General features: G+C 41.1%; 1 protein-coding gene across 4 annotated transcripts in view; it reads right to left on the bottom strand.

Annotated features, from left to right (window-relative positions):
* Positions 1-15861, bottom strand: part of mcf2la (mcf.2 cell line derived transforming sequence-like a) — a 38467-nt gene that overhangs the window by 10063 nt on the left and 12543 nt on the right. For 3 of the 4 annotated variants that reach the window (XM_020591976.1, XM_020591975.1, XM_020591977.1), the window contains 4 exons: positions 8146-8229; positions 7570-7684; positions 5568-5658; positions 52-165 (listed from right to left, as the gene is read on the bottom strand). In XM_020591976.1, coding sequence (XP_020447632.1) covers positions 52-165; positions 5568-5658; positions 7570-7684; positions 8146-8229 — 404 coding nt within the window. Of the gene's footprint in view, positions 1-51; positions 166-5567; positions 5659-7569; positions 7685-8070; positions 8086-8145; positions 8230-15861 lie in introns of those variants that run through there. The other variant, XM_020591978.1, reaches the window with a different exon arrangement.

The following is a 15861-nucleotide window of genomic DNA, read 5'->3' as shown; positions in this document are numbered from 1 at the left end:
TTGAACTAAATATGCCTTCAAATGCATGCAGTGTACAAGTAATACAGGTACCTTCATTTTGAACTCATCCTTGCTGAGCTTGAACAGGAAGTCCGACAGAGTCCTCTGGAAGAAAGTATCGGGACGCAACACCAGAACCAAATGTAAGTTCCCTGGAAATGAACCCTGAGAGAGAAAAGGGGGGTTAGAAAAGTCTTTAGGGATGTGCTTTAGGAGTAATTGGCTTTGCCATCAAGCCTTTTTAATGTACCTACTTTCTTCATTTCTACATACTAATTTCTCTGCAAACTTTCAATAAAAACACAACCTTTATCGAGCCTTGAAACTATCAAATAGCCTTGGTATTTCTAAATCTTATGTCCCTGTTCTTTGGATTCAGTACAACAGAGAGGTCCAAGGCCAGGCGGTATGTCGAAACCGGGGTTACATTGTAATTTATTGCAATATATTACTGTGAGGTTGTAGAAAGTCATATGTTGACCACTTGCTTAATGCTGATGTCACTGTCTGCTGCTTTAAAGGACCTATGCACAACAAAACAGCTAGAAAACACAAAAATATGACACACAGGTCACTTTATTTATGCTGGAACGTCACACTAAGTGTTGCCTTGTAAAGTGCTGGTGTAGTAGTGCAGCTTCTGTGTATGAAGCTGGACACGGCCTGTCTGTGAACCAGCCATGAAGCTGTTGTTGTAGGATATAATATCAACTAAATCACCTACATCTGTGTGATTTTTTTTTTTTTTTGTCTTGTAACTTCAGGAGCAACCACAGCGTTTTGCTTCTCCACCTCTGCACTAACAGGTTAAATTGCCTTCACACAGATAACAGCCCAGGAGGCCTCTTAGCTGAAAGGCTGTATTAGTTATGGCTTCCTCTAAAACCCTGAGTGGATTGCTCCACCCTGTTAGACATCATAAATCAATATAGGGTGACATGTGCACACAGAGACACACACATACACACAGCTCCAAGATGTGTGACAAGCTCATGAAATCTTTAGCGGTGCCATAACTAAAGTCAGCTTGAAGCTGGTAGAAAATGAGGGCAGGAAGATTTTTTGTGCTTTGCTTAGCTCATGTTTTCTTTAAACTGCTTTCTTGTGGCTCACTGTTCAGTCAAACATCATGACATTTTTCCTGTAGTGTCGACTACTGTATGTCAGCTGTATGTGAGGAAACAACTTGGTCTCTACAAAAAAGGCTCCACCCACGGATGTCATCCGTCATCACAATCCAGATATTCATCACAATCACACTGAACATCCCATAAAAAATACACTACCAAATGCTGTTATCCAATAACACACATGGCTCTAATTTAGTCTACAAGCAGACATGCACTCACACATACTTCACAGTTATGAAATGCCCACACGGTGCTGCCATGGAAACTATTCTCCTTGGACAATGCATGGAGGGAGGGAAAGTGAGAATTCTGATACAAAGAGAGATGGTGAGGGGTACAAATTAAGAGTGACAGAGAGTAGCTGGTGTCTGTGTGTGAGAAGCAGTCTTCTAAAATTGTCGATGGTGCTGCAGCTCCATGCTGCTCCTCCAGTCATTTATTTTTGGCTCACACACACAACATGCACATACACTCTGCCTGCTGTGAGGCTGAAAGGCAGCCAGGTTGGAACGTTCATTCAGCATGCTTCCTTTCTAATTTCCAACCAAACTGACTGTATATTTTAATAACATGCACTTTTATAATACTTGTTGGGTGAATTATGATTGTGGAGTTCTTTTTATTGCTTCTTTATTTTTTTCATATAGAATAATCTGCAATATGCTGTAATTATAGCACCAAGTGTAAGTGCGTGTTAATTACAGGAATGCAAAGATTATATACTTTTCCCAATTGTCACCAATTAAACACTAGACTAAACACAATGTATGTGAAATTGGAATCAATTTCAATAAACCTAAATAGGCCTTGGTTTCATTTAGAGCTCTGCATTAACATGATAATACACGTGCTGCCCAGTGCATCCCCCTGACAGATGATTATAGACATGCTAATGTGCATACACATCCCAGGATACACATTATAGTGATGCACACACATACACATTTCTCACAGAAAAAACGCACATTAATAAATGATAAGGATTAGAATATCATCTTCTACTAATTAATATTCTTTTGCTGAGGAAAACCACTCCAGTCATGTCCTCTAATGATATCCACATTATTCTCCTGGGGACTGGATAGCCACCATATTAAATCAGCTCCCCTCCACATGCCCAAACCCCCTTTGTTTGCACCGCTGCTTTTGGACATGGAAAGAGTCCCAGTTATGACAAAGAGATTCACTTTGAATCTTGTCAGTGGCTGCTGCACTACACCTGCCTGTTAGCTGGTGTTTGGCAGTTAAAATCATTTGTTGAAACAAATGCAAGCCTCTTGTTTGCACCAGCTGATCGGGACATCTGTAGTCGGCAGCAGTCTTCCTCTACAGCACGCTCAAATGGCTGCATGTTTATTAGCCTAAATGACAACAATGGGCTGCACCAGAGATGAAGGTGTCCCATCAGTGTTTGACTGCAAATTGTGTGGATTCACCCAGTTTACTCTAATTAAATGCTACTATTTAGATGATGGATCTAGAGAAAGATTGTGGAGTATGACAAGAAGTTAAAGACACGTTTTCACTAATGAGCAAGGGAACAAACTCTCAGGTTTGCTACTCAGTGACATAAAGATGAGATTGTGAGCACAAAGAGAAGGACATTGACACTACAAACATGGGTAGTGAAGTAGCCAGGGCAGAAAACTGTTGCTTTAAATCCTGGGACACTGATTGAGGCTCATAAAGGTCATGGATTGCTAGAATGCAATAACAAAGTTATTCAGATAAACATATGATCTAAAGAGGCTTAATGTAGCAGTGAAGAACAATATTTAGGCTTGTACTTGAAATGTACATACTGTATTTTATGGTCACTAGAGGTCAAAGTTCATCCTCTTTTTTTAAACAGCACAACACTGTAAATGAGGCTAAACACTGCAGGTCAGCACCATCTCTGGGCTGTGAGATAACAAACCTGGCAGCATGAGAGCATCTGTGCATCTGCTGTACACCAGTCACTGGCTCACTGCCCAATTCGTTATCTTTTTCAAAATTTTAGACGAGGAACTAAGCCAGCATCCCACCTTGAATGGCCTTGATATGCTGCGCATCTCATGGGAGCCTTCAGACTGTGTGTCATTGGCTGGTGGACAAAGCAGGCGTGGACCTCTGCACCACAAGGAACTGAACTGAGCGGACTGAGAACACGTGACACACTCCTCTCACCACCTGCTCTTCATGCCTTCAGGTTAAGTTATAATGCTGTCTGCTTCTGTCATGGACTTCAACCATTTTGCCTTTATGTATTCTGCTCTCATTGCATCAAACATGAAAAGAATTTAAAGCTCAAACTGCGGTGAGTCATTGTGAAATTCTGACTGAATAAGGAGCTGGTTTTGCTTAGTCTAAACTTAGGAAGTTTTCTTCAGCCGAATCTGCTGGTTTAGGTTGAGAGACAGCATCTTTGGATCTCCTATACTGATTTTTTTTTTTTTTGTGCACCAGGACTTCCCTAAAACATGCCAGATATAGCATTTTGGCATCAATAAATGAAATAGGGAGTTGCAAAATGGTCATCCCCAACAGTGAAAACACACCACTGTCTTCTTAGTTTCCAGTTATCACGCTCTGATATAATCTTTCAACAACAGACTGCAATTAAATGAAACTGAAACTGTAAACAGCTAGAAATAGAAATACACGACACGTGCAGTGAGGATGACTGCGGGGGGGGAGTAGCAACACAAAAGCAGAACAGGGGAGTGAAATGGAGGGAAGAGGAGGTGAGACAGAGGTAATCAGCAGGACAGATGAAGAAAGGAGGGGAGGTCCTGCTGAGCTCCTTCTACCGTGCTGATACTTTACACTATACATATGTCTCTACATCATGGGGTTTCCATAGGGTTCATTTTTAATCTTTATTTGGCTTTATTTTTGTCAGAAAGAACAAAGACAAAGCATACATGTAGTTGTGGTATCAGCAACTGTGGGTAAAACTTTAAAGCCACATTAAAGAAGAATTATGAGGAATAGTTTGACATTTTGGGAAATGCAGATATTTGCTTTCTTGCTGACAGCTGGATGAGAATATCAATACCACTCTCATACAGTATATTTACAGTTCATGTGATTAACAATTAATTCATATCTTCTCAGCCATCAGTCACTGATGAAAACAAAATAAAATCAGATAAAAAGCCTTTGGTTTAGAGTTGGGTGAAGATTTTCTAATCAATATTAATTTCTACTCTTATCACAATAATCATAGTTTACTTGAAAAAATACACCGGCTTCCATTTATATTGGTGTGTTTTTGCTCATGCTTTTACACTGAACTGAAGGAAAGAGACAAGTGACTGATCCACTGTTAACAGTAAAACTCACAAAGACAGACACTGGGCCAGTGGACTGGCATAAGATAATAGATCTGGAATGGCTCATTATGACTGGTGGGGAAGTCTCCGGGGTGCGCAGATGATTGTGTGTACAAATTAAACTGACTTGGTGGAGTTCAGTTAGTAAAGCAAGGAGTCTCATAAAGACCTACTGCCACAGTGGGAACATTGTCATAGAAATACCATCAGGCTTGATGATAATCAGTGTCCAATTAGCATAAATTAGCATATCTCTGCACATGCTAAACAGCAGGATGAGCACCTTAACAACAGATCTACTTCCTCTGCATATTGGTAGAGCTGGTTAATCATGATTCACCAGAAGGAAGATGACACAAAAATCAAGGAAGCCAAAAATGTCTCAAAAAAATTAATAATGCAACAGAAAACCACCACGACACAGTATCATTCTAGAGAAATAAATCATTAGGAGCACTCTTTTTAAATATGGAACCTTCACTATTCAACTTGTTCTGTGAATATGGCATCTTATTTGTCTCCTGATGATTTCCTTGAATCACTTTTCCATCTCCAACCCCCCCCCCACCAATGTATTATATTAGGAAGGAGTGAGTCGCACACTCTCCAAGAAGTAGGCCAGTAGGCTAATGGCACACAAATACAGAAAACTATTACAGAATGAGACTAATGGCTCACACACAGTTTGGACTTTCTATTTCTGCTCCAACAGGATGGTTCGCGCACACACACACACACACACATACATGTTGTGAGACTCCCAAAACCCACTCAAGCATAATTTTTAACTCTGATCCTGTTTCTAATTACCAGTACAGGCCCCTCCCATACACAGCAACTAAATACATAAACTAGCTAAACTAAAGCAGACACCCCTTGTACAGTTTGTACATTAGCAAACACACAAAAGACAAAAACACCCATTGCTCTAAGTGGTGACAAACCAAATTACACATATACAAAGAGCTGACACCAGCAACTATAGCCACAGGTCCATGTTCAAACAAGCAGTGACAAGTGTAGAGTAACATACACACACCAAAACAGCTATTTGTCATCACCAAAGGTACTTCATCAGCAAAAGGATATACACAAACAAACAGAACACACTGGAGCTTACTGCGATGCGGAGCAGGGTGGCCCTGACGGCAGCCCATCGGTCCAGTCGTCTGTCGATAACCAGGATGAAACCCAGACCTGAGGCTGCGACACTGCAGGAGGGAAGCATACACCGTTATCACTTTCTATGTGTGTGTTTCCCAGCTATAATGCAGCTTGTTAAGGCCCATACAACAGGTCAGACTACTGTATACTGTTTTTAGACTGAGGAAGTTCCAGGGTGTCCCCTAGCAGGATGACAATCAAGGAATAAATTCATGTTCCAGTACTTTTATTTATCAGGGATTATCCTGACCATGTAAGAATAACTTATAGTCTTCATGCAAGGCAAATATGCACGTCTCTATTTTTCCCAGCTTGTTAATAAAAATGCATCATGTTCAGTCCACCACATGAGCGTATTACATGATGACCTATCAGTTTAAACACGTGCATTAACTACCTTCTGGTTGGATTATCACTAGTAACTCACATATAGCAACATATAGAAAAATGTTGTGTGGTCATCTGGGGATTTTAAACCAGTGCTAGGAAAAGTTGAAACCTTGCTGATTGTGTGTCTGTAGTGTAATCATGTCATCAGTGATGATTATGAGATACTCTTGTGATTACCATGGCAACCTTGGCTCTGCAATAATGTGTGTGCTGTGTGCGACTGCATGCAGAAACCTTGCCACTCATTCCACAGGCAGTGCCATATGTAGCAGCCTCATTAGGCTAATATGTGTGTGTGTGTGTGTGTGTGAATGCAATTTCTATCAAAGGTCCTGCTGGACAAACTGACATGCATCCTGACGCCTTAACACACTAACAATGAGCACAAATATTAAACACAGGCAGACAGACTCAGGGCCAGAATACTGCTGAGGTGGTCCATCTGGTGTGTTATTATGCAGTTTTCTTCATCATGCACATGCACACACATACAGAATAAGAAAATGAACACACTACACTACCCTGTGAGCGCTGCGACAGCAAATCCTCAGTCCATCTCTATTAGATAAAATGTTTAAACCACATGAATGAAGCCGGTTAACTGGAAAGGTCTTTGTTATTTCAGGACAAAACAGGACAAAAATTCATTATTATCACCCAATAATAATCCAGTCTTCCTCAATTTTTCCTCATTCAGTTGTTGTCAGAGCTCAGCTCCTGCATCCATAATCATGTGTTTGCAGTTCGCAGATACAGAGAGGTAACCGTTCACATCCTTACAGAGCATCTCCCTCCTTCCTTTTCCTTCTCCTTCAGCTTTTCCACCACCCGTTTCCCACCCTCAGCCAATTAAAACTCAGACCTGCATCTTGCTGTCTGCATACAGCCAATCAGAGCAGAGAGACCATCTGACAGGCAGCTCAGTGAAAATAGCTATTGGGGAGAAAGAGAGGGGACTCAGAGTGGGGATGGGATATGAAAGGTGATAAGCACAGGGAGGCCGCCATGACACACACAAGTACAGTACATATGTATATGTAGATATACAGCTGAACACATCCTTTCTCCTCCCCTTAATTATGTGCATGTATGTGAGAACATGTGTGTGTGTGTGATGGGAGTGCAGAGCTCAGCAATAAAGGAAATGCCAAAGAAAGGGAGAAGAGGTGAGAGGCAGGAACAAGGAGAATAAAGGAGGAGAATTTTATGACTTATGGATAATGATTTAATTTGAATTGGCACAACAAACAGCAGCATGTTTACCCTTGAGTCACGCCTCTGTCAGGTACAGGTTAGTATTATTTTTTAAAATGTTTTCTCTGTCTTATTCTTTATTATAACCCTGTTTTCAGCAATCTTTTATCCTCTATAGGATCTACATCTTTATATCTTTTATAGCCCCTTCCTTGGTGCAGGCCTTTGGTATTGTGCTGACATCTGTTGGTTCCACATAGTATTACACTTCACTGCTCATTGTTAGACCAGATGAAACTGCTGGCGGGAAGGCTGGCGGGTGTGTGTGTGTGTGTGTGTGTGTGTGTGTGTGTGTGTGTGTGTGTGGTGCTAACCTGGGAATGCTGGTGAGATAGCTGAGGACATTTTGTAACTCCTCTTCTTCCAGCTCGCTGAAGGCTGGGAATTCTGGGAAGACAATGATGGGACTGCCGTTCATCCCACGGCCCCCTGCAGAAAGCGAGGTCAGGCAATAGATCACAGAAAGATCAGGCTTGTTAGTGCTTTTTTTTTATTGACAAATTTTAGTTATAGGTGCTTAAAACTCTTTCAAACCTCCAAATTGCAAATTTGGATTTGGGTGCAAATCCTTAATAAAGAGAATCAATTATTTTAATATTTAATTTAATTATGTACATTTCCGACAGAGGAGGATGTACAAAAAGGCAGAGTAAAAAAAAAAATTGAAAAGGGCCTTTGCCTTCTTTTTCATCTGTTGTCAAGTTGCAAAGCTGTTTATCATGGTGTTGAATTATTCACATGGCGTCACTGGGCAGGCATTATCGTCATGGTTACACTACACAGGGCCCTAAGGGCGCACTTCTGTGTGCACATACTGTATTAGTTTCAAGTTGTTTTTTGTAGTTTGTGACCTATCTTGTCACCAGTAACTGACAAACAAAGAAACCAGCCTGGCAGGACGGCGAACTGCTTCTGGAGTTCAGAGTCAATTTCTGTTGCAAAGAAAGGACAACGCTCCGTCTGCAGGATGTCATCTGGAGAAGAAGAGAGAGAGAGAGAAGGAAGATTTATTAGATGATAATCTCTCAACACACAAAACACAACCCTACTTCTTAATATCACCCTGTCAAACTGCTGGACATCCTCAGCTCTCTGCAATAAAAGACCTGACTGCATTTCTGAACCCAGAGCTGAGTGGTTTGAACTAAGACGGGTTAATTTGATTTTGATAAAGACGAAGATGGCCACATTCTGATATAGAGCCAGTGATCAGTAATGTGTCTGTTTAGACAATAGCTGACTTTTTAATTACTAATACTAATCCCTTGTATGTATGGGCACTGCTTAAGAAAGGAGGTGGATGTAAATAAAGACAAAATCAGAAGAGGGGAGAAATCACAGCAGAGATGTGACATTTGGATTTCCTCTTCTCTCTGGTCAAGTTGGATTTCAGTAATCTCATTTAGCCCATTGGGAGAAAGGCAGAGAAAAAGCATTCTCCCCCACCCATTTGGTCAGCATATGTGACCTCTGTATGCCAAACACCACCAAGAGGACTGTTGTTTATGCTCATGTGTGCATTTGTGAAAGAAAACTGAGAATTTTTATGTCTCTGTTGTCTCAGTGTGTGTGTGATGGAGCATCACTGTGAAGTGTATGTGTGCATATAGACAAAGGCTGGCAGTGGGACTGGTGTAAGTGAAGTGTGGCAAGGTTTCCAGGCAGTGTGGTGTGACTGGCAGTGAGAGGCATTAATTACCATCTAAGTGCAAACCAAACAAACTGTTCACATTTTAGAAAGAGTCACCATCCCATATCATCACATGACAGCAGATCTTCTGACTGATCTTCTCATAAAGAAGTGTTTTAATGTCACTGAGTGAGTGTGTGTGATGTCCACAGGTAGATACATGGACCACACTAAACACTTGCAGGTGATCATACAACATAAATACAGAGGGATAAATAAAGAGGGATTCTGATGTCTGATGGTCATTTCTTTTGATTAATCTGTTGTTTTCCTCAGCAGCTCCATATGATGAAGAAACCCAACATATTAAAGGCTTAGAACCTCAGTAATAGCACACCTCAGCATGCCATTGGCTAGACAGTAACTCATACCATATACTGTTCTGTAGGTCTCATGTGAACTTCATAATGAGCACGGGTTAGAATGTTTGGAGCACATGTGGCCTTTTTCATAATGACAAAATGCATGTAGCTGTGGTCAGGAAAGAATCTAATACACTGGAGGTGCACAACTGTAGACTAGTGTAATGATGCCAGTAAGTGGCTGGGCACTGCTCCACACATCAGGGGATTGTGTTAAGATGTCAGAAAAGTGACTCAGGAAGCATTCAGCTACTGTGAGCACGCACACTCATGCACACAAGAACACAGTGGATCAGATATCACACTGACTGAAAGCAAGCATTATTATTATCTATTAAGGAATATGGAGAGAAATGCGGTTGGAAAAAAGGCAAAAGGAAAGAGGAGAGATGAAGGGAAGTAGTCAAGACATTTCTATAAAAGAAAACCAGCCTCTTTTCCCCCAAAAAACATGAACTCTGCTATAATTATCTAACAGTACAGAGCGAGAAGAAATGTGGATAGCTCTCTTCACAGTGCATTTGAGTGAAGCACTGAATGTTGAAAAGATCAAATGTACTTTCCAAGGAGATAACAAGAACACAGCTTCTGTTTTAAGAACTATTCTTGTTGTGAGGGTATGTGTTCAGTGTGTCGTACGCTCACTGAAACACTGTGTCAGGCAGTAAGCTCCAGGTAAACTCTGGAACAGAGCCAGACATGTGCAGCTCTTCCAGTGTGTCTGTGTGTATGATCTCCAGAGTTCAATCCAATAGTCGTGACCTAAAGCAGCTGTAACTGGTCCTGACAAATTACCTGTGGGCCAAATTAACACACGCTAAACTAAAGCTTTACCAAAGCTATTACTGAAAATGTCTCAAACTAAAACCAACCTTTGAACTAAATCTTAAAGCTTCTGCTCTCATCTGTTTTACTGCTTTGCTGCAGCAGTGGTTCATTTCACAGTATATCCAGTAGATAGAAGCGTTAACATCTGATTTTCCAAACTGTTGATGTTCCTGTTCATCTGCTTTTGTTCCCAACATTTCCATTGCCAATGAACTTTCCCAAGCAAAGTACATGTAGCTGTGGGTTCAGCTGTGATAGCAGCAGTGTGTGACAGTGTGAGCAAAATTGTTTTTGTTGTTTTTTTTTACAGCCAGGAAAATGACTCAGTATATTACATATAATATAATAAATATTTTCTGTCTTAGCTGATTTTTTGCTTTCATTGTAAATATTGCTATCATGCAACCTTCTAATAAATAAAGACAAAAATGTGCCCAAAAATATCTTTCAAAAAATTAATGCTGTATTTGTGGGAAATATATAAAAATGATGGGAAAAACAACAATTTTGTCAACCTGAAACTGCACCATGCACATGGCTTGTGCACTACAGGGGCGAATGGCTCAGACATTCAGGCGTCAGTTGCTTTTCACTGCTGAAACTTAAACTCCCTGCTTTGTCCTGAGCCGAATGAATGAAATTAAACTATAGCGGCTAGGCTGCAAGTGAACCCCTTTACCCACCAAAACAACACACACACACTCTCACACTAGAAGTGGGACAATGTGGGCAACTGTGATTATGTGGGGTCTAACAAGAATGTCCCCCACCTCCTTCTACCCTTCCCTTCCCCCAGGGCCCGATACCCCTTTCCCAATTCATTCATCCTTTTTTCCAGGGGCTTATCTGAGGAGCAAAAATAATAAATAACTCAATCTTCACATTAAAACAAATTTCCCATCAGTTCAGCGGGATTCTCTAGATTCCTATTAAGGAGTTAAATTAACCTTCAAGTAAGTCCTAAAATAATTCATATATGTGATGACGTACATGCGTCTTATTGGGATTTAAAACCTCATGAGATGAATTCCATAACACTCTGTATGCAGGGAACTAAACCAAGTTATTTCACACTCCTGAGTGTCTCCAAATGAATGCCTGTTTGCATGTGTGCAAGAGACTAAGCTCTGGATTTAGAGAGGTGAAACGAGGAGGAGGTGGTGGAGGAGAAGTGGAATGAGGCGGAGAGGTGCTCGTGTCTCAGTAGGATGACATAGGACAGGGTTTCTTTACACATGCTTACATATTTAATGTGTTGGCCTGGTGCTAGCTGATAGTGTGAGCATGTTTTCTCTGTGGCAGGAGTTCAATAGCAGTTGCACACTTCACAACTGTAAAATATACACAACATTAGATACCCACAATATAAGTGGCTTATTTGTTTTCCATCTGCTCCTTTCCAAGTTTGATTCATAATAATTTCAGATGTGGGTAAGCATCACAGTTACAGACAGGTAACTTTAATAAAACAATATAAAGCAGTAGTATTAAGTAGTATTAGCCTTCGATCAGCACTACTCAAAGTTAGATGGATCCTGTCATCTGTAATTTGTGAAACAAGACACTTTATTTACATCACTACAGGTAGAGGTAAAGCAGAGGCAACAGCCCAGTTAAGTCTGATTACAGTCCATTACAAATACTCAAAGCCGGAACAAGCAATGGACACCCAGCTAACACTGTCTATTACTGTTTCCCTCACACACAGACAGACATACACAACTCCTACTCCTTTGTCCTGCTGACATGTTCCTACAGGTTTTTATCGCTGAACACATTGTCAGTTAAAAGTTGACAGCCAGCTGTTCACTGCTGGTCCATGGCTGCCAGCATCAGAGGTTGTTCAAAGTTCAGGGAGCTGGAGAACTGCCTGATGTTCACTCAGACATAGATGAACACACACAGGACTGTGGTTGAGGACTGTGCAAACAAAAACAAGTGTGACAGGGTTGCCTCAGAGGTTCACTGGCACACAGAAATGTATCCCAGTATTGCAGGCAGGCCATGATGCGAATGCAGTAATAACCTGGAGGGTGTCCTGTGAGCTCAGATATTGTTCATGACATCAAAACAAAAAATAAACATAGAGGGACAAATTTGGCAAAATATTCACCTGCAACACCTGCAACACCTGTCCAGCACTCAGGCGTCACTGAGAGCTGTAGCTCTAAACAGACAGGCCTGACTTGGAATGTAGACTTGAAGGCACTAGGACGGAGAAACAAATGACATGTTTCTTTGGTGAAGGGTTAAAAGTTGTTGTGTTGGTATCAAATGCCACTGGAGAGATGGTCAGTTGTGCCCATGTGGGTGTGTGTGTGTTTGTTTGTGGAGAAGCAAGGATTTGTTGGCTGCTCTGAAGCTGTGTGTGTATGTGCACTTGTGTGAAGGAATCCGTGCTCTATTATCTAACATTATGTTATAGCCAAGGTTTACCAAATCCCCATCTGCCACTGCTGTGGAGCCTTTAAAACACACAGTCACACACACAGAACAGGGGCTGGATGACACACTAACACCAAGCCAAAAAAACAACTGGGTCACAGGGCCAACAGTAGCCTGGAAAGTGTGTCTGACTGTGTGTGTGATCATACTGCCCATCCCCACCCAAAAGATGAATCCGTGTGATCAGTAAAAGCAACAAACATTATGATATTACTGATGGTCATGTGAATTCCAGCAGTGACTGTTTGGATCCTTGTAAAGCTGCAGATGTAGGTGTGCAGTCAGGGGACACCCCGGGTCATTGAGGAGAGTCCTGACTGACAGCACTTTCATTTACTAGAAATCCAGATTGAGGATGTATATGTCAATTCTAAGTATAGGTATTCAGATATCCATAGAAAATGACTTACAATCAGCCATTTTCAGTATCTATATACCAGTTTTCTTGGTTGAGTCCTATTAACTATTACTGAAGGTCAGAGTAATGTACTTTGCCTCCATCCTCAACAATGGCTTCAGGCTTCTCTCTGTCACTGGCAGTAAGCCCTGGTCTACTGAATAGATGGTGGCATCATCATCTCAGCACAACAACACACTACTGTCCCCCTGTCTGCAGTCTGTACTGCCGTCACAACACACACAGACATGCAGCCACTCAGAGGCTGGATTCCCATCCAGCAATCAGGCAAGCTGTGTACGAATACATGGAAAAACCTATTAGCACTTCCATTAGCTGGGATTATGAGACACAGGGCTTTGTAGAAACCAATCAGCATATACATGTGAACTACATGAGGAAAATTACAAAATCTAAAGAATTTATTGGTACTGGGCATGCTGTTCCTGCTCCCCAGTGTCAAATAATTACAAAAATAAAGCAGCCATTTATCAGGGTACTCACGAGGAGTGTCATCATTCTGTAAATATTTGCTTTGCTATGTCCAGTAGCTATGTTGTTAGTGTCAAAAATAGCCTCGGCTTGAAGTGAGCTCACAAACCTTTGCATGACTAATGCTAAATATAAAGCAGTAATACAATTTCTTGTATTTAAATGTCTAAATGAGCCTCGGGGTAAAAAGTGTTTAAACGGAGCAAAAGAAGCAACAATTGTCAAGCTCCTAGGTTTGATGTTAGCCAAAAGCTCTTAGTGGTGCTAAACCTCTGTTTGATCCTGGGGCAAATGCATTCAACAGACCTTTTCTCTCTTGGGAATTCATGGTCTCCTCAGCTCGCAGTGAGCTGTTGGGATATCTGTGGTGCAACTGCCACAACTACAAACCATGTCACCACAATCTTCTGGGTTTAAGTCCAGGTCCTCCTCCTTTACTCTCTCACCACTATTAGAGGAAAACCAGAGGATCTAACTGCAGTCGTTTTTAGCTGCCTTTGGCCAAAGCTCCCAGTCATTACACTAACAGAACAAAGAAGCTCATGAAAACAGAGAAAACCCGAAGGGAGAGGAAAAAGCTACAGTAAATGACACACAGAGAGACAGAGAGGGAGGCAGCCAGTTACTAAAGAATCCAGCTGGACTGTGTTTTTACTTGCCCTAAAAGAAACTTGCAGCTGTAGGAAAAACCTGACTTTTATGCGCAATGACATCATGCACTGGAACACAGACATCAATTATAATAGTAATTTATAAATATAAAACTCACTGAAGATGTACTATAACCACTTTAGGATGTTTTTGGAGAAATATAAAGAAATACCTCATTACACTGGTTGCAGATTTGTAGTTTATTTTTATTGTTAAGGTATCAGCCATCCAAATATTAATTATATAGAGACGCTTTAAAATAAATATTGCAGAGCTCGTAGTGCCTCAGTATAATGTGCATGTGGTTATCGACACCTTTAAGTGGATGTGCACCACAAACGTTCAACATAAAATATAGAGCGAAGTAAACTGTGAACACTACAGTAACAGGTCTCCCAGTACTGTGATCTAGCACACAAACTTGATCCTATTCAGTTACTAACAGCGAAGCTTACAAGGCCACAATCAAAAGGTCAGAAGTCCTACAGAAAGTTAACCTCTTTTCAAAGCCTGTACAAAGGGCAAACGCACACTGACCCAGGCTATGAGCTTCTTCTTTTTTTAAACCCTATTTCAGCTAAGCTACAAACTATTCCTGCTTCTGTTTGACCTGGCAGAGCAATTCTGCACAATGGACAGAATGCAGACTGTATGAATAATGTTAAAGGAACAACTCGCCAATTTAATAGTTTATTTTACTGGGGCTGCAGCATCTGAACGGAAAATGCTGCTGAGCTGCATTTGGAAAGTGTAGGATACCAAATTACTACCCATTTAATGGCACTTAGCCATATAACTGATGATGAGTGACAATCGGATGCAACAAATATGAAGATTTCAGGTTAAATCTCTGTAAGCATGTTGCTTCTTTAAAATGAATGTTTGATTTGTTGCATTGTGTTGTTGCCATTATCGTATCCTCCCTCAGGGATCATTAAAGATTCAAAACATCCATTTAATCCAGTTCCACTCTGTATTGACTTTATGCTCTCCTGCTTAAAGTGTCTGGTTAAGTCGATATTGCTATTCTGTAACTACAGTAGCAGTTGTTTGCTCTGAATGATCCTCTTGAGCATAAAATAAAGTGACAGATGTGTACGGATGATTAGAACTGCTGTTACTGCTAAATCCAATGCAAACTGGTAATTATAAAGAAGCCACCACACACACACACACACACACATACACACACTGACAGACATGGATCTACATCCCAGATTGCATTATGAGAGCTTAGCTGAGACTTGTCAACTTCTTATCTCAAAAAATAGCACTCAGGTCTATGTGTTTGTGAATGTCTGAGCAGGTTGTATGGGCTTGTAAAATAATGTGAGTCCATCTGCCTCTGCCTGCAGCACAAACACCTCACGTTCTCTGCACAGCAACACAAAACAAAACATACTGTGCACTGTACAAACTAAACCAGACACAGCCCACAGACAATGAAGAAAGGTGTGACAAAATCTGCATGGATTATCACCACTAGTATGATTCAGAAGTTGGCTGTTGTTGTACACCAGAATAAATGAGATGGAATTAACCAATAAAAACACACTGAGGGCAAATAAGGGGGAAGAGACATTCAAACTCTCAAAAGGCTTTTGTTGCTCCCAACTGACAAGAGGAAGCACACTGGGGGTAATGGCACAAATGTGATTAACATGCTGTCAGTGTACGCTGCTGTGAACTCCATGGAGGAACTTCAGCACCTCAGGACAAATGCACTGTCCATTTCAGATTG

The sequence above is a fragment of the Monopterus albus genome, unplaced genomic scaffold, assembly GCF_001952655.1.
Source record: "Monopterus albus unplaced genomic scaffold, M_albus_1.0 scaffold16.1, whole genome shotgun sequence".
NCBI lineage: Eukaryota > Metazoa > Chordata > Actinopteri > Synbranchiformes > Synbranchidae > Monopterus > Monopterus albus.
The sequence above is the reverse complement of the archived record's forward strand: the minus strand, read 5'-3'. Positions and strand labels throughout refer to the sequence as shown.